This window comes from Heteronotia binoei, chromosome 1, assembly GCF_032191835.1.
Source record: "Heteronotia binoei isolate CCM8104 ecotype False Entrance Well chromosome 1, APGP_CSIRO_Hbin_v1, whole genome shotgun sequence".
NCBI classification, from domain to species: domain Eukaryota; kingdom Metazoa; phylum Chordata; class Lepidosauria; order Squamata; family Gekkonidae; genus Heteronotia; species Heteronotia binoei.
The window spans coordinates 156,345,371-156,372,517 of record NC_083223.1 but is presented as its reverse complement, the minus strand read 5'-3'; the positions used below and the strand labels follow the sequence as shown (position 1 = coordinate 156,372,517).

The 27,147-nt window shown below is 43.2% G+C and overlaps 1 protein-coding gene across 1 annotated transcript in view; it reads left to right on the top strand.

The window, feature by feature from the left end:
* Positions 1 to 27,147, top strand: part of PCNX2 (pecanex 2) — a 293,389-nt gene that overhangs the window by 112,747 nt on the left and 153,495 nt on the right. Inside the window, exons 16-17 of the mRNA XM_060242977.1 lie at positions 11,190 to 11,299; positions 16,659 to 16,755. Coding sequence (XP_060098960.1) covers positions 11,190 to 11,299; positions 16,659 to 16,755 — 207 coding nt within the window. The remainder of the gene's footprint in view (positions 1 to 11,189; positions 11,300 to 16,658; positions 16,756 to 27,147) is intronic.

Below are 27,147 nucleotides of genomic sequence, written 5' to 3'. Positions count from 1 at the left end.
GAAGTACTTTTCTCCCTTTCTCACAATACAAGAACTCGTTGGCATTTGATGAAATTGCTGAGCAGACAGGTTAAAATGGATAAAAGGAAGTACTTCTTCACCCAAAGGGTGATTAACATATGGAATTCACTGCCACAGGAGGTGGTGGCGGCCACAAGTATAGCCACCTTCAAGAGGGGTTTAGATAAAAATATGGAGCACAGGTCCATCAGTGGCTATTAGCCACAGTGTGTGTATATATATAAAAATTTTTGCCACTGTGTGACACAGAGTGTTGGACTTGATGGGCCATTGGCCTGATCCAACATGGCTTCTCTTATGTTCTTATATATATATAAACACACACACCTTTTAGGGTTCCTTTGTGTTTCGTAACACCCCCTAGCATTTGCTGGTCTGGTATGTTTTGCTTACAGCCCATATGTGCTTCATCAGATTTGCGCCTTTTCTCATCTACAGTGGAGAGTTATTACATAGGCACAAAGTTAAAAAATCATTTCCCCACCATAAAAAAATTAAACATTACGCTTGCTTTTAAAATGATAATCCAGAACAGAAGAAGATATTGGATTTATATCCCGCCTTCCCCTCCAAAGAGTCTCAGAGCAGCTCACAATCTCCTTTACCATCCTCCCCCACAACAGACACCCTGTGAGGTGGGCGGGGCTGGAGAGGGCTCGCACAGCAGCTGCCCTTTCAAGGACAACCTCTGCCAGAGCTATGGCTGACCCAAGGCCATTCCAGCAGGTACAAGTGGAGGAGTGGGGGAATCAAACCCGATTCTCCCAGATAAGAGTCCGCACACTTAACTACTACACAAAACTGACTCTCCACAGAACAGTGAAGCAAAAATTCAACAGACAGCGGTTTCAGGCATTTCTTGGTTTCCAACAGGGATAAGGGAGGACAGAAATTTTCCTTTGAAGGCCCATCATCATCTTTGTCAAGGGCATGCTGTTTTTTTTTTTAAAAAGGAAAAGGCCCTTAAATTCATTCACCCTTTGCCCTCACACACAAAGGCAAATCAAATATTCACCACATGGTATTTTTGAATGTATCATTTTCCACCATTCTTCACAGCCATGTGGTCTCTTCTGGCCTGCATATTAAAATGCAGCCAACCCATTTTTAAATTATCCCCCACCACATACCCCTCTTAAAAAACAACAACAAACTGATTTTAAAACTGAGAGGAATGCAATATATACCTTTGTTTTTTGAAGACTTCATTTCTGACATATTTTGTTCTTTTAACCCCTAAAATTTACAAAGAATATTGAAAAGGACTGATCACAAATAAGCCTTTTTACAGCATTAAATTATTATCCCCATTTATAAAGCTTAAGACAAACACCTCAAGGTAAAAAAGTCTCCCTTTAGTGCATCCCTGTGAGCTAGAAAAGGATGTGCCTGGCCCCTTAATCTAATCAAGAAAAACTGAAACAGCCCATACTACTCCCCCCCCCTTTCTTCTCATTAAGCATGCTTGGGGCAAACAGGCCATAAACTTACTACCTGCTTTACAGGTAGTAAAAGGGCTCAAACATACAAAAATTACAAGCAATATTAATTTCTAATCACTTAAAAAAATTGTGGCACATGGCTTACCTGCAGCCTCTAGGTAAAGATGTCTTCTGACCTTCTCCTCCTCTGGCCAAAAAGAATGTGACTCACTCCCTAATCTAATCAAGACCACTACTATGTGTGAAGGAGCGCTGTGATTGGTTCTCCTAGCCATGTGACTTGCTGATCCAATAGAGATTGTCCATGAATTGTAAAGGTAACCAGGTTCCATCCATATGACTGCAAAATTCCCCCCCTCCTCCTCTCCCCTCCCACACACTCTCAGAGAAGCAGCAGCCATGGCTTCAGGAAGCACATATATATAGGCTCTCCCTACCCATTTTTTTTAAAAACACAGCAGCCAGTAAATAGGGGGGGCTAACCATCCTAGGAATTTTAAAATGCTTCCAGCTTTAACCAGTATGCAGCACCCTCCCTCCCTTGCAACACCCCTTCCCAAACTTTTTTTTTAAAACAGCAGCCAGTAAATGGGGGGGGGGGGGCTAACCATCCTAGTAATTTTAAAATGCTGCCAGCTTTAACCGGTATGCAGCACCCTCCCTCCCTTGCAACCACCAGGCCTTCATTTCATGGGGGCATGCCTGCACATGTGATAACAATATGGGGGCATGCCTGGGCATGTAATAACAGCACTGATTTCTTTAAAATGGTTCCTTTTTATTTACAGACAGTGAAAAAAGGAGTTGCAGTCTATTTACAAGGTTTATTTCCAAAACAGACAGTAAAAAGCAGCTGTAATATCTCTTTTATTTACATCACAGAAATGCCATTTTTTTCTGGTGCAGAAAAAATGAACGAAAATGCAAATCTTCAACATATTTAACCATTGCACTGTCAGAGTTTTTCAAAATTGTTTCAAGCATTTTACGTGAATTTGGGGTGTCCCCAACTCTATTCAATAAAACAAATATTTGGTCCATAATCTCTTGCATGAAGAGCAGACATTTCAATGAATAGGCAACTGAGGTCACAACTTGCATTATTGAATGTATTGACATTTCATCAATTACAGATTTCACCTTGCAGTCTACCATTTGTTCAGACCAAGAAAGACATGCGTGAGATTTCTGCCCGGGCGATTGAAGCTGGCATCCTTCACAAGAATCATATATAAATTCATTGATACAATACATTGTTATCGAATAGACCACAGCACGAACTAATGCTGACATAGCTGATTTCCTTTTCTGGGGCGGTATACAGTCAGAATCTTCAAAAATTTCCATGCTTAAAAGCTTTCTCATGGCAACGACTCGTTCCCCGGGCGTCATGCCAAATGGAATTTTTTGCTGTTCCTGTTAAAAAGACAGCATTTGTTTTAGTTTTACAAACCTTGACAAGCCCCCACACCCACCACACAATACTCAACAACTGAGGGTCCATACCTGCGTGGAGTTCTTCGCCTCTGAAGGAATATTCTCCTCTGTGGCTTTAGCCAATTTTAAATCTGGAATTTGTGGCTCAATGCAGGCAGAATACTAGAAAATTAACAGCAGATTTTTTTCAGTTAAAAGCACTATACGAAGCCTGATTCCAATAACCTTTTCTACTCCCCCACCCCTTTCCCAAATTACCTGTGCCATAGAGTTCTCACCAGGCGGGGCACATGCTAGATTTGATCTTTGCAGTGGGAATTTTAGAGGACTGTATTACTGCTGAAGCAGTGCCATGGTCAGACCACTACACCCTCAAGGCTCGTGTGGATGTCCTACCTCAAGCCTGTTTAGGCGGTGAGCACATTTTGGCTCGCCCGTGGAGCCTGATGGACCCTGAGCAGTTCCAAATGGCTCTATGGGATTCCAGGCCCCCTGGCGACTCTCTGGATGACCTGGTCAAGTCTTGGAATGGCTGGCTCTCCAGAGGCATCAATGAAGTCACACCTCAGTGTCCTCTGTGCCCTTGTTCTAAGCTAGCACGTGGTATACCCCAGAATTGTGGCAGATGAAATGAGGGCTCAGACGGCTAGAGAGGCAATGGCAGCGGACTTGAGACGAAGCAACAAGAACATCTTATAGAGAGTTTTTGAGGTTCTCTGAGATTGCAGTCAAAGCCACAAAGAAAACGTACTTTGCGGCCAAGATTGCGTCTGCAATTTTGCACGCGGCACAATTGTTTAGTACAGTTCGGTCTCTTACAACAGTGCCACAAGGCAGGCCAAACCTTAGGGAATTGGAAATTGGCTGTGAGGCTTTTGCAAAAAATTTTTGCAGATAAGATCTCGTTGCTTCACCACAACCTCCCCGCCACATTGGAAACAGTACATGAACTCAAGGCCCTGTGCCTGTCTTCTGGACCAGTTTTGGATCGCTTTGAAACACTCAGCCTGGAGGAAGTTGACAGAATCCTCTCCACCGTGCGCCTAACAATTTGTGATTTGGACCCTTGCCCCTCCTGGCTAATTAAAACTTGCCAGAGGGAGCTTAGATATCCTATATGGGATATCATAAATAGATTCCTCTCTGAAGGGCTTTTTCCAATGCCTCTTAAAGAGGCTGTGTTTCGCCCTCTCTTGAAAAAACCTACATTAGATCAGGCCGAATTGGCACACTACTGGCCGGTCTCGAATTTACCCTTTTGGGGTAAAATTATTGAGAGGGCAGTAGTGCTACAGCTACAGAGGTTTCTGGCTTCCATCCTAGACCCCCGCCAGTCTGGCTTCCACCCAGGTCATGGGACGGAGACAGTGCTGGTCACCCTGGTGGACGACCTCCAGTGGCATCTGGACGGAGGCGGCTCGGTGGTACTGATGTTGTGTTCGATATGGTTGACCATTGGTTGCTGACCCACCGCCTTGCTGATGCAGGGATTCAGGGATTGGCCTTGCAATGGCTTTCCTCTTTCCTAGCTGGTCGGGGACAAAGGGTGGTGATTGGGGGAGAGTCATCCCGGAGGCACGCGCTTAATTGTGGGGTGCTTCAGGGAGTGGTGCTCTCCCTGATACTGTTTAACATCTACATGCCCCCCTTGCTCAAATTGCTCGGAGGTACGGGTTGGGTTGCCACCAGTACACTGATGACACCCAGCTCTATCTGCTGATGGATGGCCGGCCTGGCTGTGTCCCAGAAAATCTGGACCTGGCGTTGCAAGCCGTGGCAGGATGGCTTAGGCTGAGTTGCTTGAAGCTGAATCCAGCGAAGACAGAGGTCCTTTGCCTGAGTTGCGGTGGGAAATCTCCTTACCAGCATTTGACTGTGTGCCACTGACAATGGCACACAAGGTCAGAAGCTTGGGGGTGCTGCTGGAGCCTGCCTTGAGAATGGAGACCCAGATAGCAGCCACTGCAAAATCTGCTTTTTTCCATCTTAGGCGGGTGAGGCAGTTGGTCCCCTTCCTCGAATGCGGAGACCTGGCAACTGTGATCCATGCAAAGGTCACCTCGAGACTGAACTACTGTCATGCCCTCTACTTGGGGCTGCCCCTGTCTCAAACTCAGAAACTGCAGTTAGTGCAGAACACGGTGGCCAGGCTGCTATTGGGGCTTCCCAGGTGGGAGCAAATTAAGCTGGGACTGCAAGAACTGCACTGGCTGCCAATAGTATACCGGATTCGCTACAAGGTGCTGGTTATCACCTTTAAAGCCCTGTATGGCCTAGGACCTGCTTACCTTAGGGACTGTCTCTCCCCACACGTTCCCCAGAGGGTATTTAGATCTGGATTTCAAAATCTATTAGCAATCCCCAGGCCAAAGGAGGCCAGATTAAAGACCATTAGAGAGAGGGCCTTCTCAATTGCAGCCCCCTACTGGTGGAAAACTGCCAGAGGAAGTGAGGGCCTTGCGGGACCTTGCCCAGTTCCGCAAGACCTATAAGACCACTCTCTTCCGGTTGGCTTTCAACTGACACTGAGCCTTGCATCTTAGGGAAATTGAAGAAATACTGTTGCCATTGAAACTATATAACATCTAAGACTAGCACCAAATTATTCCAACTGTTTTAATTATTGAATGTGTAATTTTTTATGTATGGATTTGAATTCTTTGTTTTGGTTTTATACTGTGAGCCATCCTGAGCCTACTTTGGTGGGGAGGGCGGGATATAAATCAAATAAAGTATAAGTATTTTAGTTCTAGCTGTCATTTTAGCTACAGCTGTCATTTTAGTTACAGGGTTTGCTAGAAAATGTGGACTATCCACCTTATACCTTATGGGATCTTCTAGTTTTTTGCCATGCTGTCCTTTATCTCTTATGAAAATGACAGATTTATTTATGACACTCTCATGTTTGCTGTGTCATGTTGCAATCAAGAATTATGTTGAAACATTGATGTTACCCAACAAACACTAGCATATCCTTCTTGCATAGCTCCCCTTGGTCAATGACTCCACTCATGATGGTGTCTGCTTATGCTGCTGCTAGCTCCCCCCGCTAGATTGTCCCATTATCTGATGCTTGAGGACACATTTGGTAGCACTATAATGGACAAGTGTGTTCTGTAAAAAATAAAAAACCCTCAACAACAGAAATGTCATCATGAATACAGGTTGTCATAACTAGTTATGATCCACAGGTTGTACTATTCCAGACTTTCCAAGGTCCAATCCTGGGGTGAGAGCCAGTTTGGTGTAGTGGCTAAGTGTGCGGACACTTATCTGGGAGAACTGGGTTTGATTCCCCACTCTTCCACTTACAGCTGCTGGAATGGCCTTGGGTCAGCCATAGCTCTCACAAGGGTTGTCCTTGAAAGGGCAGCTCTTTCCGTGAGAGCCCTCCCAGTCCCACCCACCTCACAGGGTGTCTGTTTTGGGGGAAGAAGATAAAGGAGATTGTAAGCAGCTCTGAGACTCTGATTCAGAGAGAAGGGTGGGGTATAAATCTATGGTTTTCTTCTTCTTCCACAAGAAGTTGGCATAGTTTAAGGTATATTCACATGCTTATTAGTCTTATTAATGAGACATGAAATGCTTTGGGATACCTCCTTTTTGGTAGCACTGACTTAGGCTGTTTCCGCACTCATCTTTCTCCGGGGCAGGCTTCCGTTTTTGGGCGGAACAAACTGGCGATTTCGCACTAGTTGCTCCATGCCAGCATTTTGCGCAGGGCAAACCCGTGATTTGCCCTGCCACAGTGTAAACCTGAAAAAGCAGGTTTAAACTGCGGTGGGGCAAATCATGGGTTTGCCCCGCACAAAATGCTGATGCGGATCAACTGGTGTGAAATTGCCAGTTTGCTCCGCCCAGAAACGGAAGCCTGCCCCGAAGAAAGGTGAGTGAGGAATCAGCCATAATCTATACACCCATTATTTTGACTCATTTATCTTAATTAAATGCTTTAGTGGCAAAGTAGAATTTAAAGATATTTTTCAAGCAGCTAGATTTCTCAGTAGACTTTTTTTTCCAGCAGATTTACTATCCACTCCACATATGCATATTTAAAATAATCCTATGATACATTAATTACCTTTCACAAAATATCTACTATTTCAGTGTATAAAAATAATTCAAAACATATAAGAGGTTTAGAGAGTGGTTTATCTGTTCTAAATGAGATGCCCTTGGGATCTCTTCTACAGTTATTTGAGAGGTGAATTTTGGAAAATAGCTATCAGGTTTTGTTGTTCTTTATCACATGAGTGATAAGGTGCTCAAAATCCAGAAGATGTCAAAATAAATGTGTTCTGCTTTCCTTTGATTAATTGCCTTGGGGAGAGAGTTTTGAATATGTACAGAGAGTCTTATTTTGAGTCTACAAAGATATTAGTGAAGAATCACTACATAAATCCTTGGTTCTCAGATTATAATTAATACAAGAACATTTAAACAGATGACATCACTGCCTGGGCAGAACAGAACTTCTTGGTGCCAGCATAGTTGAACCTAGTTTATATGCAGTTCCATGAAAGCAGATGGTATAAGACAGCTCCCTACACAGTTTTAGTCAGGGCTTTTTTGTAGCAGGAACTCCTTTGCATATTAGGCCACACGCTCCTGATGTAGCCAATCTTCCAAGAGCTTAAAGGGATTTTAGTACAGAGCCTACTGTAAGCTCCGGGAGGATTGGCTACACCAGGGATGTGTGGCCTAATATACAGAGGAGTTCCTGCTACAAAAAAACCCTGGTTTTAGTCATGCCACAGCACTTCTTTTATTTCTAGCTTTGTTTTGTAGAAACAGCCAGCACATTTCACGCCAGCTGTTTCCTACATGATTACACTGTAATCATCAGCCACATCGACTATGGCTTATTGGCTTACCGCCTTGCTGACATGGGAATATGGGGGGGGGGGGAGTAGCCCTTGAATGATTTTCCTTCTTTCTCCATAGGTAGGGACAGAGGGTGGTGCAGGGGAGGGAGGTGTCCACCAGGTGCCCCCTAGTATGTGGGGTTCCCCAGGGGGCACTCCTCACCCCATTGTTGTTTAACATAGACATACGCCCCCTTGCCCAGCTGGCACAGAGTTTCAGGCTTGGGTGCCACCAGTTGACAGATGACACCCAGTTATATCTGTTGTTGGGTGACCAGTCAGCTGCAGTCTGGCAAAATCTGGCTGAAGGATTTGAGGCCATGGTGGGCTGGCTAAGAAAGAGCAGGTTGAAGCTGAACCCATCAAAGACAGAGGTTCTGTGGTTGGGAGGACCGGGATGAGTTGGAGCACAGATTGCCAACCCTTGATGAGGGTTGTAAGGCAGAGATGTTCCACCAGGCTTTTGATAGAGGTTTTTGACAGAGGACGGTGATAGTTGGTTGCCTGTCTTCTTGTTTACCCCCCTCCAGAAGTGTTCCTCCCTCCCACCCATCCCATACGTTCCAACAGTCTGAAGGAAATGAAGATAATTAGTAAAATGCCATTTGAAATTGGAATTTTTATTGTTATTGTTTTACTGCATTGAATATTGTTTTATTTTGTGTATTTTTATTTGATGTACATCGTCCAGAGCCTGGACTTGGCCAGAATGGGGCAATTAATTAAACTGAAATAACAACAAAAACAACAACAGTTGTTGTTTGCCATGTGTGAATTGGGCCTTTCACATAATAGGCTCAAAATCAATTGAACTAATAAAATTTTATGGTGTTTAATTCAAAGAGTCATTAAAGGACCAATATATAACAATGTCTGAACCAGACTAGGGACTTTTCCATGCTCTTTTTTTCATTACTTGTTTGTTCCTGTTGCTTGGGGGAGGGGTTACCCTGTTCTGCATGTGCGTTTGCTTCTCCTAGTGGAGGAAGCATCCCAGAGGCACTCCCTTAGTTGCGGGGTGCCGCAGGGAGCGGTCCTATCCCCGATGCTATTTAATATCTATATGCGCCCCCTTGCCCAGATTGTCAGGAGGTATGGACTGGGTTGCCATCAATATGTGGATGACACCCAGCTCTACCTATTGATGGGTGGCCAATCTGACTGTACCCTGGAAAATCTAGACCTGGCATTACAAGCCGTGGCCTCTTGGCTCAGACTGAGTCAGCTGAAATTGAATCCGATGAAGACGGAGGTTCTCTACCTGGGTCAGGGAGGTCCGGGGAGAGAGAGATCCAGCTGCCGGCCCTTGACGGGGTGCCACTGATACCGGTTCCCAAGGTCAAGAGCTTAGGCATGCTCCTTGAGTCCTCCCTTACAATGGAGGCTCAGGTGGCAGCCACCGTTAGATCTGCCTTTTTCCACCTCTGGCAAGCACAGCAGCTGGCCCCTTACCTGGAGCGCAGCGACCTAGCGACGGTAATCCATGCTACGGTCACCTCAAGAGTAGATCACTGTAATGCTCTCTACATGGGGCTACCCCTGACGCTAACCCGGAGACTACAACTAGTGCAGAACGCTGCGGCACGGCTGTTAATGGGGCTACCACGACGGGAGCACATTCAGCCAGTGCTGAGAGAGCTGCACTGGTTGCCTGTTGTGTTCCAAGTTCGCTTCAAGGTGTTGGTATTAACCTTTAAAGCCCTTTATGGTCAGGGACCTGCCTATCTACGGGACCGCCTTTCCCCATATATCCCCCAGAGAGCACTGCGATCAGGGACAAAAAATCTGCTGTCTGCCCCTGGCCCAAAAGAAGCCAAGCTATGCATAACAAGATCCAGGGCTTTCTCGGTGGCAGCACCAGAACTTTGGAACACCCTCCCGGAAGCTATAAGGGCCCTGCGGGATTTGTCGGCGTTCCGCAGGGCCTGTAAGACCGAACTGTTTAAACAGGCTTTTCTGGTTGATTGAAAATGGGCTGCCACGGGACATCCTACAGAAGCTGGCGATCATAGTCAGAAGCCAATACCGCCAGATTGGACTGAGACAGCGCAAATAGTTTTTAAATTGATAAGTAAATTATGGTTTTATATGTTTTATTGAATTGATTGTTTTTATGATGTTGTAAGCCGCCCTGAGTCCGCTTGCGGAGAGGGCGGGATATAAATGTAAAGTAATAAATAAATAAATAAATAAATAAATAATAAAGATTATTCTTAACAAGAAGGTTGAGGTTCCTACTGTGATGATTTGGAGTTATGATTGTTAATCATATTTGTATCTTAAGAAGCTCAGACTGGTGTTCATAGTTCTCTCCCTTTCTCTTTAATCATCACAACAATTCCGTGAAGCTGAAGTAAAGCTTGAAGTTGAATGCAACTCCTGTGGTATTTCTCATTCTCAGTAGCACCTGTGGTGGTGGTGGTGGGGTGCTGATCCAGATCAAGGCTATAGTGCAGGAGTGTGGGCAGGCTAACCTCCCTGTGCTGTTTTTCTGAGCTTCATCAAAGCTGCTGCCTGAATATTTACTCTGTGGCACAAATTACAATTCTGCTGGAGCTATTGAGGTTGGGGGAATGATATATGGGTGTGTGCTGGAGGGTGTTAACACCTGCAAATCCCAGGCTGGACCTCTTAAGGCTGCTGTTAAACTTGGGAGGGGGGAGGTGTATTTATCGACCTTCTGATGTCATATTTTGTTTAGCTCTGAGTGGGGACTCAAATCTGGTTCCTTCAGATCAGCATTCTATTCACTGCATCATAGTGCAGCACACATGAGACTTTAACCCTGTCTGGGACTATCCCTGTACTCTTATTGAAAGTTTCACAGAGCCTATACAATTCAAGGCTGCATTCCATCTTTATTAAAACAAGTAGAAATAGTGCTATTTATTTCTAAAGGTAAGATTGCACCCAAATATAGTATTGTTGTGCTTAATACTCAACAGGACAGTCTTGAGGGTTGCATTTACTGGCTGATTTATCATCCTGTCTTTTTTAGTATTTCTTGTTCTTTGGGATTAACAAGGCAGCAATTATTTATGTTAAGCAGGGAAAGGGGAGATATTGGCATTGATTATTTTGCTCTTTCAAGTGTTGCATTTGAAATTCTGCATGTCATTGCATTGAAGGGGAAATGAGACTAATTTTGAATTAAAATTATTCATTTTGTCTCTGAATCTAGTGTCTTCAGGTTTAAGAAAATGTGGGAGCCATTTGATTGTTATGTAGTTTCTTTTGCTCAGTTTAAAGATAACTGTGGCTTGTATAATTACATTCTATGTGTGTAACATCATACTTTCCCCCACATTTAATAGGCTGAGATTCATCTTAATCCTTTCAAATCATGGAGTAACATTTGATCTACTGCAAATGTATGAGCACTACAATGATTTATTTATTCTTTGTTTCCTCTTTACTTCTGCAGGATCCATGGGATGCTCAACATATTCCTGCATTGTTTTCTGCTTTCTGTGGTCTTTTAGTTGGACTTTCTTATCATCTTAGTAGGCAAAGCAGTGACCCATCTGTTTTAGTGTAAGTCATCAGATTTTCCCTTCATTTCTTTAGCACTGAGACTTATATTGATGCTGACATGAATGAGATATTTTGGCCTTTGTTGTTGTAAGTCAGGTTCCAGCTAGTACTCATGGTAGCTCCACACTTCACACTTCAGCTAGTATGTGCTTCATATGGCAAACATCTTTGCTGTATGTATGCTGATATGGAACAGGCTGGAAATTTAAAATCAATCTTGACAAAAAAGCATTCTCCTGATCAGGGGCTCTGTGAGTTGGAGTCCAGGCATCACTGATGGGCTAGCATGGTAACAAGTTTCCAGTGGCTACTGCTGGGCCTGGCTCTGGTGAGTTCTTCTTCCAAGGCAGGAGGAAGGGGAGCAGGGGTGAACTGAGAGGTCTAAATAGCCCTAGAAAGGGGCCTCCCTATCCCTTTTACTGACAGAAACCAAGGTTTGATGGCTGGCAATATTGTGGTTTCCTAGCAACACCCACTATAGCCTCGAGAAGGCATTTCCTTCTTAAAGACACAGGTGCTACTTCCCCCAAGTTTTTTTTAAAAAAATTCAGGTATTTCTACAATCCTGGAGCTTTCCATGGATTTGTAAAAAGTTCTGTCTTGTCTGTTCATTCCAGTCTCTGGATTTAAGTATTCACAGATGGGGCCACATTGAGAATGGGACCTTGATATTTGGAAATGCTAGCCTCTGACGATAATTAGATGCTTGGGGATATTAGCAGGGGATATTTATGTCCTTAGTGAGCTTTTCAAAGGCGTCTAACTAGCCATTGCCAAAGAAAGTTCACAGGCATTTGTAGTAAATTTTGGGGGTGGATTTATTTTTTATTTATCAGATTTATATCCTGCCCTCCCCCGACAGGGTCAGGGCGGCTAACAACAGTTTAAAAACATTAGCAATTTACAAACATCATATTAAAAATAAAATATATAAAAACATTTCCATACATATTAAAAATCCAAGATGGCAAGCTTCTGATTTCCATTATATTAGTTCAGTGAGATCGTCAGTGCTGTAAGGTTATAGCCACCTCCCCCTAAAGGCGAGTTTGAATAATTTGGTCTTACAGGCCCTGTGGAACTGTTGCAGGTCCTGCAGGGCCCTGATGTTTTCAGGGAGAGCATTGCACAAAGTGGGGGCTGTTACCAAGAATGCTCTGGCTCTAGTGCTGGTCAATTGAGCTTCTTTCAGTCCAGGGATCTTAAGGAGATTTTGAGACCCTGAACGTAGTACTCTCTGGGGTACATATGGGGAAAGGTGGTTTAGAGACTTGTAAAGGGTTTATTGACAAGAACATGTGTAATGACAAACATGCTGTACAAAGGACTTCTTATTATCTACTGTTGTTATTATTATTTATTAGATTTGATGGATCACTTCATCCCAGCTGATGCTGGGCTCTAGGCGATGTGCAACAATACATTGATGTTCAAGTTGCTTTCAGTTCAGCTTGTTCTTTAATATTTTAAAGTATATGTTTTCTTTATTACAATTATTACACTGGTCTAGATTCCCCCCCCCCCCTCTTTATTCATGTCCATTTGGTTCAACTGAAAATACGTTTTTCCCTGTAATGCTTTTGTTTTAAACTAATCAAGAAAGAAATTCTCACAGGCTAAGAGAGCAATCCTAAACAGGTCTACTCTGAATTCTACTACAGTTTATTCTATGGGTCTTACTCCCAGGAAAGTGTCATTAGGATTGCACTGCTAGTCTCTCATCAAAGGGATCATCCATACCAAATTCCAGGCAAATTGAAGAAAGGGTCCAAGTTTTATATATATTTATAGCACACTTCTAAACAGTTATGCCCTTCTAAGCTCATCAGCTTACATGTCAAGCATACATAAGATGGCTGAATTGCTGTGAGTTTTCCTTGCTGCCCTCTAAGATCTTTATACAGAAGGTGGGAGTGATATCTGTTTTAAATAAAAATAGAACGTGTGGGTGAGGGCAGGTTAAATCCTTCTTGTTCCCACTAGTCATAATGTGCTCTGGTGCTTGAAGCCGTTTTCTCCCAACATAACTGTCTTTCCATACTGAAGCCTAGTTGGAGAGAAAATGTTTCTAGCACCATAGGAATGTGAGGGATTTAACTCCACTTTCTCATGCACTCCAGGATTAAGTAAAGCATTTTGGTAGGTGCTCTGCCTATCATTCTGTGTGTGTGCACGCGCACACACACATGCACACTCACAAAGAAGTGCAACGTGTGTCTCTTGCTGTGCCCCCAGTCTGGTTCTGCCAATAGCTACAAACAAACTTTTCCTTGTGCTAATCAGGTACGGTCCCAGTTGACTCTCATGCAAACAGGACACATGCTCATAGAAAACCCTCCCAAAGCCACTGAGACAGTGCGTTTATTTGTGGTGAGGGAAGATTATGTGTGCAGAAATGCCAATTTGGATGATCCTGTTTGGTGAGACGATCTACTAACTGTTCTGGTTGAAGACGTCCCTGTCAAGCATGTATCCAGTGAGCCATTTCCTTCTCTCACTGACACTTTCACTGTCTGGGGAATTGAAACCAGGCATCAAATTTCCACAAACATTTCCATTATATAAAGTCATAAATTATACGTGATTTGGGTTTTGTTGGCTTATTATCTAGTGCAAACATCCCTAGTTGCTACATGTAAAAGTGTTTCTTGACAAGGAAAATCAGTAGGACTGGGTACCCTGAGGATGCATACTTATGGCTTGGAAGCAATTGACCTAAGATGCCTTTTGGTCAGAACATGAATGTCAGTTCTTAAGTTTGTATAAGAAAGGATGTACAGGAGAATCTCTAGTGGGAATTATAGAAGCTTTCTTCCATTCAAATATACTTAGAACTGAAATCTGGCTATCCATTCCTCGAAAGAGCTGGAATATAGGACAGCATTTATAAACACATAAATACAAACTAATACAGAGATATGCTGGGATCCTCAAATCTTTATAGGTCACAGGAGTTTTCAGAGCAGAAGACACAGAAATGAAATGCTATTATTTAAACCGCCAAAAAGTGAATACATGCTTTTTCTCTTTAAAAACAAACAAAACTCCTTTCAATTTTCTATTTATAAGAAGGATCCATTGCCTTTCACTTTAAATGGGACATTTTTGTGTCCTTGAAATCATTGCTTGGTTGCTTTTATAATTTCTAATCTCTTCTAATACCTTTAATCACATCTCTGCAGTTCAAATTGTTAAATATCTTGTTCGGAATTAAAACATTTATTTTTGTATTTAAAATACATCAAATATTCATGAAATAACTGTGATTAAAGTACATAATCCTCTCCCCAAACGCATTCCTTTGAACTAAATTAAGGAGTAGTGAGGGGAAGACAAAAAAGAAGTCAGAACATAAAGCTAAATTTGAGATTAATACTTTTTTTGCTAATGTAGCTGTTTCTAATCTTTAAAGTATAACTGCTTGAGACAGGCACTAAAACTTAGAGTGTAATTTTGGTACCTGTGCTGCTTTAACTTAATGTTCTGTAGTATAAAAATAAGATATTAGTGGGGTAGTGGGTGCAAAGAGAAGGCCACTGAAGAAATCCAGAGACTTCATGAAACAGATTGACTTCATATTTGTGAATATATACTTATTCAGAATCTGTGCTGTGATGGGACATGTTAAATCTACTGAAGCTTTGACTTTGCCTTGTCAGGGCTAGTGTCTGTCACCCTTTGTTGCAACTGATAAGGAGAACAGGTGACATGGAAGCAGGGCCAGCACATCCAAGTAGGCCAGGTAGGCAGCTGCCTAGGATGCTACCTGGTCTCTGGGGGGCCAGCGGGCACCCCCTATCCCTCGTGACATGTGCCCCACTGTGCCGGTGCCCCTTCCTGAGTGCTACCATGCTCACCCTTTCCACCTGCCTCACTGCCTACCTGCAGGTGGGCAGCGGGAGCATGGAAGGGGCAGCAGGGTCAGTGGGGTGGCATGGCAACAGGTGTGCTTGGAGCCAGGCTCCCAGCACACCTGCTACTGCTCCAACCCCAATCAGCCTTCCTGGGACCCAGGGAGGCTGAGTGGGGTTGGTGGGAAGGTGCTGCAGTGGGTGCCCTGGGAGCCTGGCTTCCAGTGTGCCCGCTATTGTGTTGACCCTGATCAGCTTTCCTGGGTCCCGGGGAGGCTGAATGAGGTTGGTGAGGAGGTGCTGCAGTGGGTGTGCTGGGAACCTGGCCACCATTGCTAAATAGTAACAAAGGAGAACAAGAACACCGGACAAAGAAGTTTGTCCAGCTCAGGTAGAACTGGGCTGGCTGTGGCTCCATGAGGTCTACAAGGTGTAAATCATAATTGGCCTACACGGACTGATAGAGACATCTGGTCTCATCAGCACTGCTGCATCTGCACCAGTCAAAACAGGCTCTTGTTGTTTGGCCAGTGTGCAGGCTCACTCATTGGTGGTGGTCCAGAATAGTAAGGCATGATTCTTCACAAATGTATGTTGCCTGTCAACTCTGTTATCACATAGGGACAGTTTATGCTGAAGTAAACACACATCCATGGAATGAGATTGGGCCAGTCCTTAGGTCCCACTTCTATGTATCCCATTGTTCATCATTGTCCTACAACAAAAATGTATGCATTTCATTTTCAATGGATTATTTCATATGTCAGTGTTTGGAAATATTTTACAGAACATACCCAACCAGATTCTTGGCTTTTTGTTCAGATATATTTCTATGAGTTGCTGCCAGCAAAAGGTAAATCTGTTCTAAACTGAGTCTCTTTCAACCACATTCTGGTGAATCATTTTTGGGCACAACCAACAGCAGTTCACAAAGCATTTTTTTACTGGAGGGTTACCAGCATGGTATAGTGGTTAAGAGGAGTAGAATGTAGTCTGGAGAAGTGATTCCCTACTCTTCCATGTGAAGCCTGCTGGGTGACCTTGGGCCAGTCACAGTTGTTTCAGAACTTTGTCAGCCCCGACCTCCAAAGGTGCCAGTTGTAGGAGGAGGAAGGGAAGGTGATAGTAAACCACTCTGAGACTCCTTCAGTAGAGAAAAGTTGGGTATAAAAACCATCTCTTCTGCTTGAGCACCATTGTGTGGTGAAAGAAGGTTTCCTCCATCCTGGCTGGAGGGCAGAGACAGATAAGCTGTTTGGTCACAACTGAAATGTGTGAAGAATTGTTTCTTGAAAGTGTAAATGTTATATAGAATATTCAAATTCAGTTTTTTTCTAAGTAAACATTTATTTAGAACATAAAAATATTGTAGTCTTAACAGGTTTTACTTTGTTATCCATATGTATCAGAGTAACTGGGATCTCATATTTAAAATGCTTTTCTCTGAAGAGAATGATAAATAGGTAACTAACAAGCTGTAACATTAAAAAATGCCCTTTTTTGTTTAGGTCTCTTATTCAGGGTAAATATTTTCCTCACTTTCTACATCAACATTTGGAAGATTCACAAAATGATCCACTTCCTGAGAAGATGAGAGAATCAGTGGTAGGCTTCCTTTATTTATTTGTATTGTGGAAACATGCAAAGACATCACCTGAAATTCCAGAGCCAAGTTGTGATATTATTTTAGACATAATATTCTCTCATGCCTAGTCAAATTATTTAAATCTCTAACAAGGAAACAAGTGTGAGATAGAGCTGTGAACTGTTTCAAATGGAATCCTCCTTGAGTGACTAAAAGAAGGGCTTTATGGATACAGCTGTTTCCCTAGCTCTTTCTTTCTTTGGCACATAATTGCCTGTTTAGGCAAGTGTGAATAATTGTTACCTCATCCATGCAAAATATTTTTTCCCTTAGTGATATCAGTTCTGCTGAGGAAGGGGGGAAGCTATGTATCTTGTCTTGGCATTTCCACTTTGCCCATTAAGCCTTCCTGACTTCCACAGCCAAGCCTGTTCATGTTAATTGGGTGTTCTAAAGTGGACTGTAGATATTTTGTGCAATGCTCTTCTTTGTGCTAACTTCTGGGAACTGTAGTTTAGTATTGTAAGCTCTAAGCATGTGTCAGTGTGATAAATGCTGGGCGCTGCCCAGCAGGACAAGCACTTAAGGTGTAGTTGATTATCCTGGGGCCTGTGTAATTCAAGCAAGCTAGTGAATTGCGAGCCTTCACCATCAGCAGCTACCTGGCCATCTGCCACTCTTGGTGCTGTTGCATAACTGAAAATATTGCTTGCTTTTTACATTGTGAATAAATAATTATTGCAGTTCTGTGGGGTGCATAGGACACTGAGAGCAAGGTAAGTGCAGTTTGTGAATGATTTATTTGTGCAAACAGTATCATTGTAACTTGCCAAACATGCACCCTTTGCAACCAGTTGTCTGAACATCCCAAGCCACCCTTTGTTCAGCACAAATTGTAGTTATAGTCCTGTGTGATTAAGCTTCTCATTTCTGAACAATATCAGTGGGAAGCTGTTCGTAGTCAAAAGCTGAAATAAAATTTCTGGATCTGGTCTTACTTCCTTTATTAACAAAGTGGCATAATTACATTGCTTGCCTCCTCTCTCTTATTTAAAGAAGTTGCTTTAAAAGTCTCTTGACACAGCAACTTCCTGCAGTCCCAGTTCAATATATTAAACTGAAAGCTCTGGGAAATAATCTTGGAAAAGTCATGCCTCCCTCCCCTGCCTCGCTAAGTACATAACAAACATCCAGTTGCTTGCAAACATCCTGTGAAATGTTGACCATAGGATGAATGAAACAGTGTCTTACAGTGTTCACACACTGGTGTATAAGTCCCAGCTTCCACCAACCATGATTATGTCCCTTATGATTTGTGCAGTTGTTGCATCAAGGAAAAGTATTAAATGGTAATCTGAATATGAGAAAAAAGTAATGTAATATTATGATAGATTTGTTTACTTATCCATTCTGATGACTGCAGCATGATCCAAATGAACACAACATATGGTCAAGTAGTTCCTACAGAGAGTGCCCTTCTGCTGATCAGCTCATACACACAGGCACACACAGAGATGCTTTTTATAGTGGTTAATATTTATTATGAATTGGAGCTGTTGAAATCACTCTGGTTTTGAGCTGACAATAATTGATAGGCTGTGTGAAATTAGGCTAGAGCAGTTTACTATTTGAAAGAAACCTCTCTGATTTCACATTCATGTTAGTAATAACTTACATTGCATGTTCCAGTGACCTGTGCTACATTTTAGCTGCTTCAATAGCACTGTAACAATTGCTAGCTTTGGTGCCTGGAATTACAAAGCCGCTGTGTTGGATAATTAACCATTCAGTTTTGGGGGTGGAACATCTAGCTTCATAATTAATTTCATAGGCATCCACATGGTTGATTGCTGCATTAACCATCAGCCTGGAGGTATTCATGTGTTGCAATGATACCCAACTTCCTGCTTGACCTTTGAGTACCAACACTCAGAGAACAAAGCTCCAAAAAGACAGTGAAATCCATTATTAAAAGGAAGCCCACGGGATAGTTTATGAAACATTATAGATGTTTCATCTATGGAGCCTGAGAGATCCAAAGCAACTTTTACCAAGCCACAAATTATTCAGAACTGTAACCCAATTTATCCTCCCCACCATCACCAAGCTTATCTGAATTCAGTTTTCTGCCCCAAGTGGCAGGAGTGTGCTGCAGGAAGAGATATTCAACCTCTGCTGAATGTGTTCTTTGAGGTAGTTAGGTGAGGTGCCACTTTTAACTACAGTTCAGCTCAGAGCCAGCAGAACGAGTGGGTGGGTGGAACTGGTCCTGAGTGTTCTCACTAGCTCAGGGCATGTGGGTTGTGAGAGCATGCACTCCCCAATCAGGCTTGCTTGAAAGTTTCTGCAGCTCACTGGAGCTGGGTGGACTGGGAAACTATGGCTGCAGTCCTGGGAACACTTTCCTAGAGGTAAGCTTAATCATTAAAATGCTCCCTGTGACTGTTGCAAGCAAAACTGTGATGCCCTTGGGCTGTGTACTGGCCCAGACTTATTGCACAGCAAGATTGTGTCAAATATGTCTGGTACCATCACATGCATGGTGGGAAGGGCATTCCCATTGGTATTGTACCTCCATGGATGAAAATGTGCTTCCCACCAACAATTTGAAATGCTATAATAATGCATTATCTGCACTTGAATGCTCATTGTGTTATAAGTTTGCATCAGAGAAATTGAATAATACTACTCAGATGAATAATATTAATTAATCTCATTAATTTCAAATACGAATAAGTATCTCAGAATGCTGTAGATGTGCTACATCAAACCAAAATCTGTAAACGGATATGTCCATGTATTGTCTTCATACATTAATGGTTTCAGTCTATTTTAAAATTATGGATAGTTTCCATTAAGATTGATATATGATCTTATATAATTGCCACATTTTGGTGATAATGTGTTAAACCTGACTCCTCCAACAACAACATTCATTTATTGCCCAATCCTGCTTGGGCAGGGAACACTCAGAGCTGACTGGCTGCTTTGCTGGGGTATCTCAGAGATGTACCTGCGCAGCACCTTGGCTGGTTCCAGCCCCCAGGCTTTTTATTTGACACCACTGCTCTAACTTGTATTCCTCATTAGTTGTCACTAAAACAGATTAACATTCTGTTATAATGTATGTATAAGGTGAAGAGAAGGGAAGCATCCTTTTACTATTTTGATAGATTATGGGAAAATAGCTCCCCCCCGATCTGTTCATAATATTAACAAAGGGTTGCTGCTGTGCTACTATTGAATATATTCTAAGTTGCCAAGCAGAATAGATGAAGAGCTGATACTGAAAAATAAGGGGGAGGGGGAGGAAAAATTAGAAGTGGGATAGATGAATGTCAGATCATGAAAGGAAGAGAGCAAAATGGAGGAGAAAGGGGTAGAAAAGAATTAGAGAAATGCAGGAAAAGATAACAAAAGAGGGGGGGTTGGGGGGTGCTACCATACTCTAACAGGATTGCTCTTCAAGCTGTTACATTCTTCTTCCCTCCTCTTTTTTATTCTTACAGCAACCCTTTCAGGTGGGTTAGGTATAGGGTTAGCAACCTTAATGTAGGTCCTGAAGTTCCTCCAGAATCATAACTGAACACTAGATGATAGAGCAATTCCCCAGGAGGAAATAGCAAATTTGGAAGGCAAGCTCACATCCCTCAATTCTGATTCTCTCAGACACTATCCCAAAATCTCTAAGAATTTCCCAAGCCTTGGATCAGAAGCCTAGTTAGGTGAGGGAGTGCTTGGCTGGAGTTCATCTGTTCACAGTGCCAAACTGCCTTTTTCTCAGCCTGTCCTCTGCACGCACCCCACTCATCGTAACAATGGGCATTTAATTCAAAACAAGAATAAGTGCTCAGTGGCACTGTTCCTAATTGCTCAATATAGTTGGCTGGCACAGCGAATTGTGTTTCTTTGTGTTGTATGTGCAGTGTGGTGCATGGCCAAAAGGACTCTATTAATGTTAACTAGGCTAGGTGGGAATTTATGATTTATTGACTTCAGTTGTGCCCCACCTTTCTCCCCAGTAAGGCCCAAAGCAACTTACATCAGTCTCTTCTTCATTTAATCCTCACATCAGCCTTGTCAGTTAGGTTAAGCTGAGGAGCGTGTGATTGGTCCAAGTGAGCTTCCATAGTGGAGCTGGGATTCGAACCTGAGTCTCCCAGATCCCAGTTGAACACTCTAACCACTACATATATTGACTTATAATTGAGGTATGCATGCTTGATTCATGCTGCAAAAGCAACATAGCTTATCCTTGGCTTTGCATGCTTGTATCCTGTGACATAAATGAACCTGGGAATACTGGTCTGCAGGGCTTTTTTTGTTTAAAAAAAAAAGCCCAGCAGGAACTCATTAGTTATGCGAGGCCACACCTCTGACATCACCATCATTTGCATATAGGCCACACCTTTGAAATCATCATTTGCATAATAGGCCACACCTCTGACATCAGCATTTGCATGCTAGGCCACGCCTCTGACATCATCAGAAGTATCGTCATTTAGCCACATCCACCTCTAAGATAAATTAGTGTGAGTTAGCTCAGTTTTTTAGCTTCCGGCTCACACCTTTTTGTCTTAGCTTGGAAAAATGGCCCCAGGGCACACTAATTTATGCAGTAGTTCACAACTTTAATGCCAGTAGCTCACAAATTTAAATTCTAGCTCACAGGACTAAACTGCTTAGAGGGAGTATTGTTTGGGAGGTCCTCTCATCTAAATACTAACCAGGGTGAACATACAGGAGCACATGAAACTGCCTTATACTGGTCCATCAAGGTCAGTATTGTCTACTCAGACTGGCAGCAGCTCTCCAGGATCTCTGGTAGAGGTCTTTCAAATCACCTCCTACCTCATCCTTTTAACTGGCTATTGAACCTAGGACTTTCTGCATACCAAGAGGATGCTCTACCACTGAGCCACAACCCTTTGTAGTTTATGAGGCATAAGGGCTAGAAAACTGCTTTTTGAATGAAACTGTGAGATGGCCACATTTGCTTAATATAAGAGCCACATAAAATATACATCAGATTGTCTGAGAGCTATAAGAAAAGGAAAAAGAGACAAAGAAAGAAAGAAAGAAAGAGAGAGAAAGAGAGAGAGAGAGAGAGAAAGAAAGAAGAAAGAAAGAAAGAAAGAAAGAAAGAAAGAAAGAAAGAAAGAAAGAAAGAAAGAAAGAAAGAAAGAAAGAAAGAAAGAAAGAAAATGAAAAGAGAGAAAGGGAGAAAAGAAATGAAAATAAAGGGAAATAAAAAGGATGGGAGCGAGCAAGGATTTCATGCAGGTGGGGTGGAGGAGCGTCAGAAAACTTACCTGAAGTGCACTGATGACTCTTCCACAGAGGGGAACCCCAGCCAGCAACAATCCTGCTGCTGTAGCTGGGCCCCCAGAAGCCTCCTAGCCAGCCAGGCCCTGAGATGATGACATGAAACGTGGCTCATCCCCCTCAGCCCAGCCAGCCAGCAGGGAGCTGGGAAAACACCGTGGAAGCACGGCGCAGCTGACAAAGAGCCGGGAACATGACACAGTGTGGCCCCCTAACTCTGGGCGGCCAGCAGAGAGCCGGAAAAATGCAGAGGAGGCACGGCACAGCCCTCTGACCCTGGCCGTCCAACGGAGAGTCGCAAAAATCCTGTGGAGGTACGAGGCGGCCCCCTGACCCTGACAGGCTGGTCTTGCCTGCTCCAGTGGTGACTGGGCTGATGGGTTTAGCAGGATCTGATCACCGAATGGTTTCCTTCAGCCTCATAGTAAATGTTGCAGAAAGGCTCTGCTGACAGAGTTTGAATGCGCAGGAAGGTGTGGTCCCCTGAGTGAGTAGATAGTTGGGTGCACTCCAGAACACTGTGGTAAAAACACAGACTCCACAACAGCCAGTTAACAGATATATTTTGGGTTAAACGGAAGAGGCAGTCAAGACAGGCAATGGTCATACACAGAATAGCAGTCCTCCAATATGCAGCACCAAATCACAGTCCAATAGAGAAGTCAAAATTCAGTCCAATACATTACATGAATCCAGCAAGTCAGTCAGTAAGTCACTCCTTCCAAGAAACAGTTCAACAGAGTTTCTCCTTCACATATGTCATTCATACAGCATCGCCCAAGGCCAAGGCACGGCATGTAACCAAGGCAAAGTGCTGTGGCTAATGCTACCACAGATATAGTGCAGCCACCCAATCCTAAGCCTGATTGGTAACATGAGCTACACCTGTGCTTCTCGTGACTTCTATCACAGCTGTATAGTTTTAGTTGCATAACCTTGACTCAGCAGTTGAGTTCTTAAAGGAACTCAAACACTAACATCCTCCCCTTTATGGAACTAAAAACATTCTATACAGGTAACATAAACTATTTACATTCATAGTTCACATACATATCAACAACATGATAGTAATATTGCAACTTCACTTCAGACCAAGTTTTATACAGTTGTCTTTATGTTTAAATGGTGTCTGAGCCTTAGTGAAAATGTCTGCAATATTGTCACTCGTTGCACAGTATTCCAAAGTGATTAGCCTGTCTGTTAAGCATTGCTTTACATTGTGGAACCTGACGTCTGTGTGCTTGGAACTTGATTTAACTCCAAGATTGGTTGCTAGCTTTAGAGCCGCCTGATTGTCCTCAAACACAGTGATAGGTTCTATGTAAAACAAACCAAGGTCAGCTAGTAGCTGTTTGTACCAGGTTAACTCACTACAGACTGTACTGAGTGCGGAATACTCTGACTCGCATGTCGAGAGAGCCACATGTCGTTGTTTCAGAGATCTCCACCCTACCAGGACACCACCCATGTAAATTGCCAGACCGGTGGTTGACTGCCGGGTGCTCTGATCACTAGCAAAACTTGCATCTGCGTAAGCATGCACCTTTAGATCCTTAACAGGTGTTATATACAAGCTTAACTCTAGAGTATGCTTTAGGTATCTAAGGACATGTTTAGCAGCAATCCAATGGCATTGTCTTGGCTCCTTTACAGCCCTTGCCAATTGGTTAGTTGCCATAGCTATATCAGGTCTTGACCAGTTAGCTATATAAGATAAACTTCCAATCAAAGACTGATAGATGCTTTGGTCAAACAGTGGACTGTTACTATCATTTAAGTCAAAGTTCTGCAGCATAGGAGATTGCACTCCCCTGCATTGGTCCATTTTATAGCTCTTTAGCAACTGAGCTATTTTACCCTTCTGTGAGACACGATACCCACCATTTACAGGTTCTATGTCTAAGCCAACATATTGTCTGATGTTGCCCAGATCCCTCACAGTAAACTGTTCATTCAAAGTTTCAACAATAGATTTCATCATCTTTTCATTTCTACAAATTAAAGCTAAATCATCAACAAAGACAAGGATTAAACAATGCTGCTCCCCTTTTCCTTTGAGAAATATACAAGGGTCAGCTATGCCTTGCTTGAAACCAAGCTTCTTTAAACATTCAGTTAAGAACTGGTTCCATTGATGCCCAGACTGTTTTAAACCATACAGTGATTTTTTAAGTTTCCAGCAAACATTTGCATTGCTATTTCCACCAGAAACACCAGGTGGCAACTTCATATACAATGTGTGTTCTAGAGGAGCGTGTAGGTAAGCGGTTTTAACATCTAGATGTTTTACAACACAATTATGCCTGGCTGCATAAGTCAGAGCACAAAAGATTGATGTAGCCTTGAGTGTGGGGGCAAATGTTTCGTCATAATCTTGCATGGACTGCAAGTACCCCTGTGCTACTAGTCTAGCTTTATAACACACGTTTCCGTCTGCCCCAGATTTTAATTTGTAAACCCACCTACAACCCAAGAGTTTATGATTAGGTGGTAATACAGACTCTTCGTAGACTTGTAGATCTTTTAACGACTCAAGCTCCGCCTTCATGGCTGCGTTCCATCCAGCCTGTTCGTCTTGCGTGAGATGCTTGATGCTGTCGTAGCAGGAAGGCTCAGCAAGGACGATGCACGCCTGACCAGGACTGTAGCGATCTGGAGGACGAGTTTCTCTCGTAGATCGTCTGAGAACTGGTTCTGGTTCCTCATCTGACACTCCATGCTGGCTCACCGGCTGCTGCTGCTGCTGCTGTGACACTCCCGCTCCAGAAGATGCAGGTGTAACAGGTTCCGGCTTGATGGCTCTGCTGCTGGGTGAAGGACTCCGCCTCTCGCCTCCAGTTGGTAGTTGCGAATCAGTTTCCACTGCTGTAGGTAGGGATACTGTAGAGGACGTTCTCTCCCAACCGACAGAGGTTTCCAGGAACTTAGCAGAGCAGGACGTTGTTATCTTCTTGTCACCTACTTGGGAAAATCTATAAGATTGGTGATTGTTGGAGTACCCAAGAAATAACAACTTTACAGCCTTATTACTCCCCTTTCGCTGTAGCTGTTTTGGGATGTTTACATAGGCTGGTATCCCAAAGATCTTTATATGGCTAATGGACACTTTCCTGCCGTACCAGACCTCAGCAGGGATCTTTCCAATAGCAGAAGACCAGGAATAGTTCAGCACATGGGAAGCACTCATGATACTTTCCCCCCAATAACTCATGGGAAGGTTACTGTCTCTCAACATAGAGATACACATATTGTAGAGGGTGGCATTCCTCCTCTCAACAAAAGCGTTATGCTGTGGCCTATAAGGTGATGTCCGTTGATGGCTGATGCCATATCTCCTAAACAGAGAAGACATGCGGTCATTACAAAATTCTGTGCCGTTATCAGAAATAATAGCCCTTGGAACTCTCCCAGTTTTTCCTGTTGACAAAACGAAGCCAGTTGCTGATGTTTTGGTAAGTCTCGGCCTTGGATTTAAGTAAATAACAAAAACCATAGCGAGAATAGTGATCTTCTATGTGTAAACAGAACTTAGCTCCGCCCACACTTCTGGTTGGGAATGGTCCAATCAGATCCATGAAAACTAGGTCCAAGATTTCTGCAGACTGGAATTTTGATGGAGACACTGTGGGTGCTGCCTTTGATTTCGTTGCTTTGCAGATCTCACAGTCAACAAAACAATGACAGGCTCTGGGGGTAATTCCTGCAGCTTGCAAGGTTCTCTTGACAGCTTGGAAATTTATATGCCCCAGTCTCCTGTGCCACATGTGTATGCATTCATCATGAGGGGGGCGGTTCATACTCACATGTTGCACAAGGTTTTCTTTCTCCAGAAAATATAAGTTGTCTCTCCTTTTAGCCACCACTGAAACGCCATCACCACTAATCAAGCAGCTCTCAGCTGTAAAAGACACTTTAAAACTCTGCTCAGTTAAAGTGGAGACAGATAACATGTTGTACTTAATGCTGGGCACGTGAAGCATTTGGAACTTTCTCCTTAGACAAGGAATGCTAACAAGCCCAGTTCCTTCTACGTTGGCACAAAGCCCATCAGCTAACATAACACACTGACCTTTAATTGGTGTGTAGGTGTTGAAGAGACTCTTGTCCTTGATAATGTGCACAGTCGCGCCGCTATCAATTAAAAACTGATTGCAGAAGGAAGAATAGTTAACAACAAGGTTCACATGCCTGCCTCCCTCCGGAGGTATAGAAGACTGTTTCCTTTTGAAATGTTTACAGCTCCGTTTGAGATGATTAGGGCTGTTACATATAAAGCATCTCCTCACTGAGTAAGTTTTCCCAGCTGCTGCATGACTGTCGGCCCCTTTAAATTCCTCCCGGGCGGGAGACTTGGCTGAATGAGCTGGAGACACACCGAACAAAACTGTGTTCCTTCTCCTCATGTCCTCATTCAACAAACGTTGAGCGATGTTAGACATAGTTATCTCAGCTTTAGGCAAGATATCCAAACAGGATACAAACTGATCATAACTAGCATCCAGGGAGCAAAGGATTATGTAGGCTTTCTGCTGCTCAGAAAAAACCACCTCCTTCTCCTGTAACTGTTGCAAGGTACGTTGCATAAACTCTAGGTGGACATTCATTTCCCCACCAGGCACATATTTTGCACTAAGGAGTTTCTTCATTAAGTATATGTGGGAGCCCACACTCTCACTGACATAGAGAGACTTTAAAGCGTCCCAACAAGACTTTGCACTGCTGGAGGACTTTATGTGGATAAGCTGGCTGTCTTCCAACGTTAGACCAATTAGTGCGCAAGCTTTATCCTCATTACTCCTGTGTTTTGCTATAACAGCTGCGTCATCAGCAGCGTCTAACACAGCTATATTGGGTGGACTCGTCACGTACTCCCACAAACCATGATATTTGAGGATCATTGTGACCTTCTCCGACCAGGTGCAGTAATTCTCCCCGTTCAGCCTCTTGATGAGGAATCCGGAGACTTGGATACTGGACTCCATTCTGCCTGTGTAAAATACAAAAAACTGCCACGCCCAAAAATGGCTGTTACTCACGAGTAGACCACGAGTAGATCACAGGAACTGATGGCACGTAGCGCTCTTACT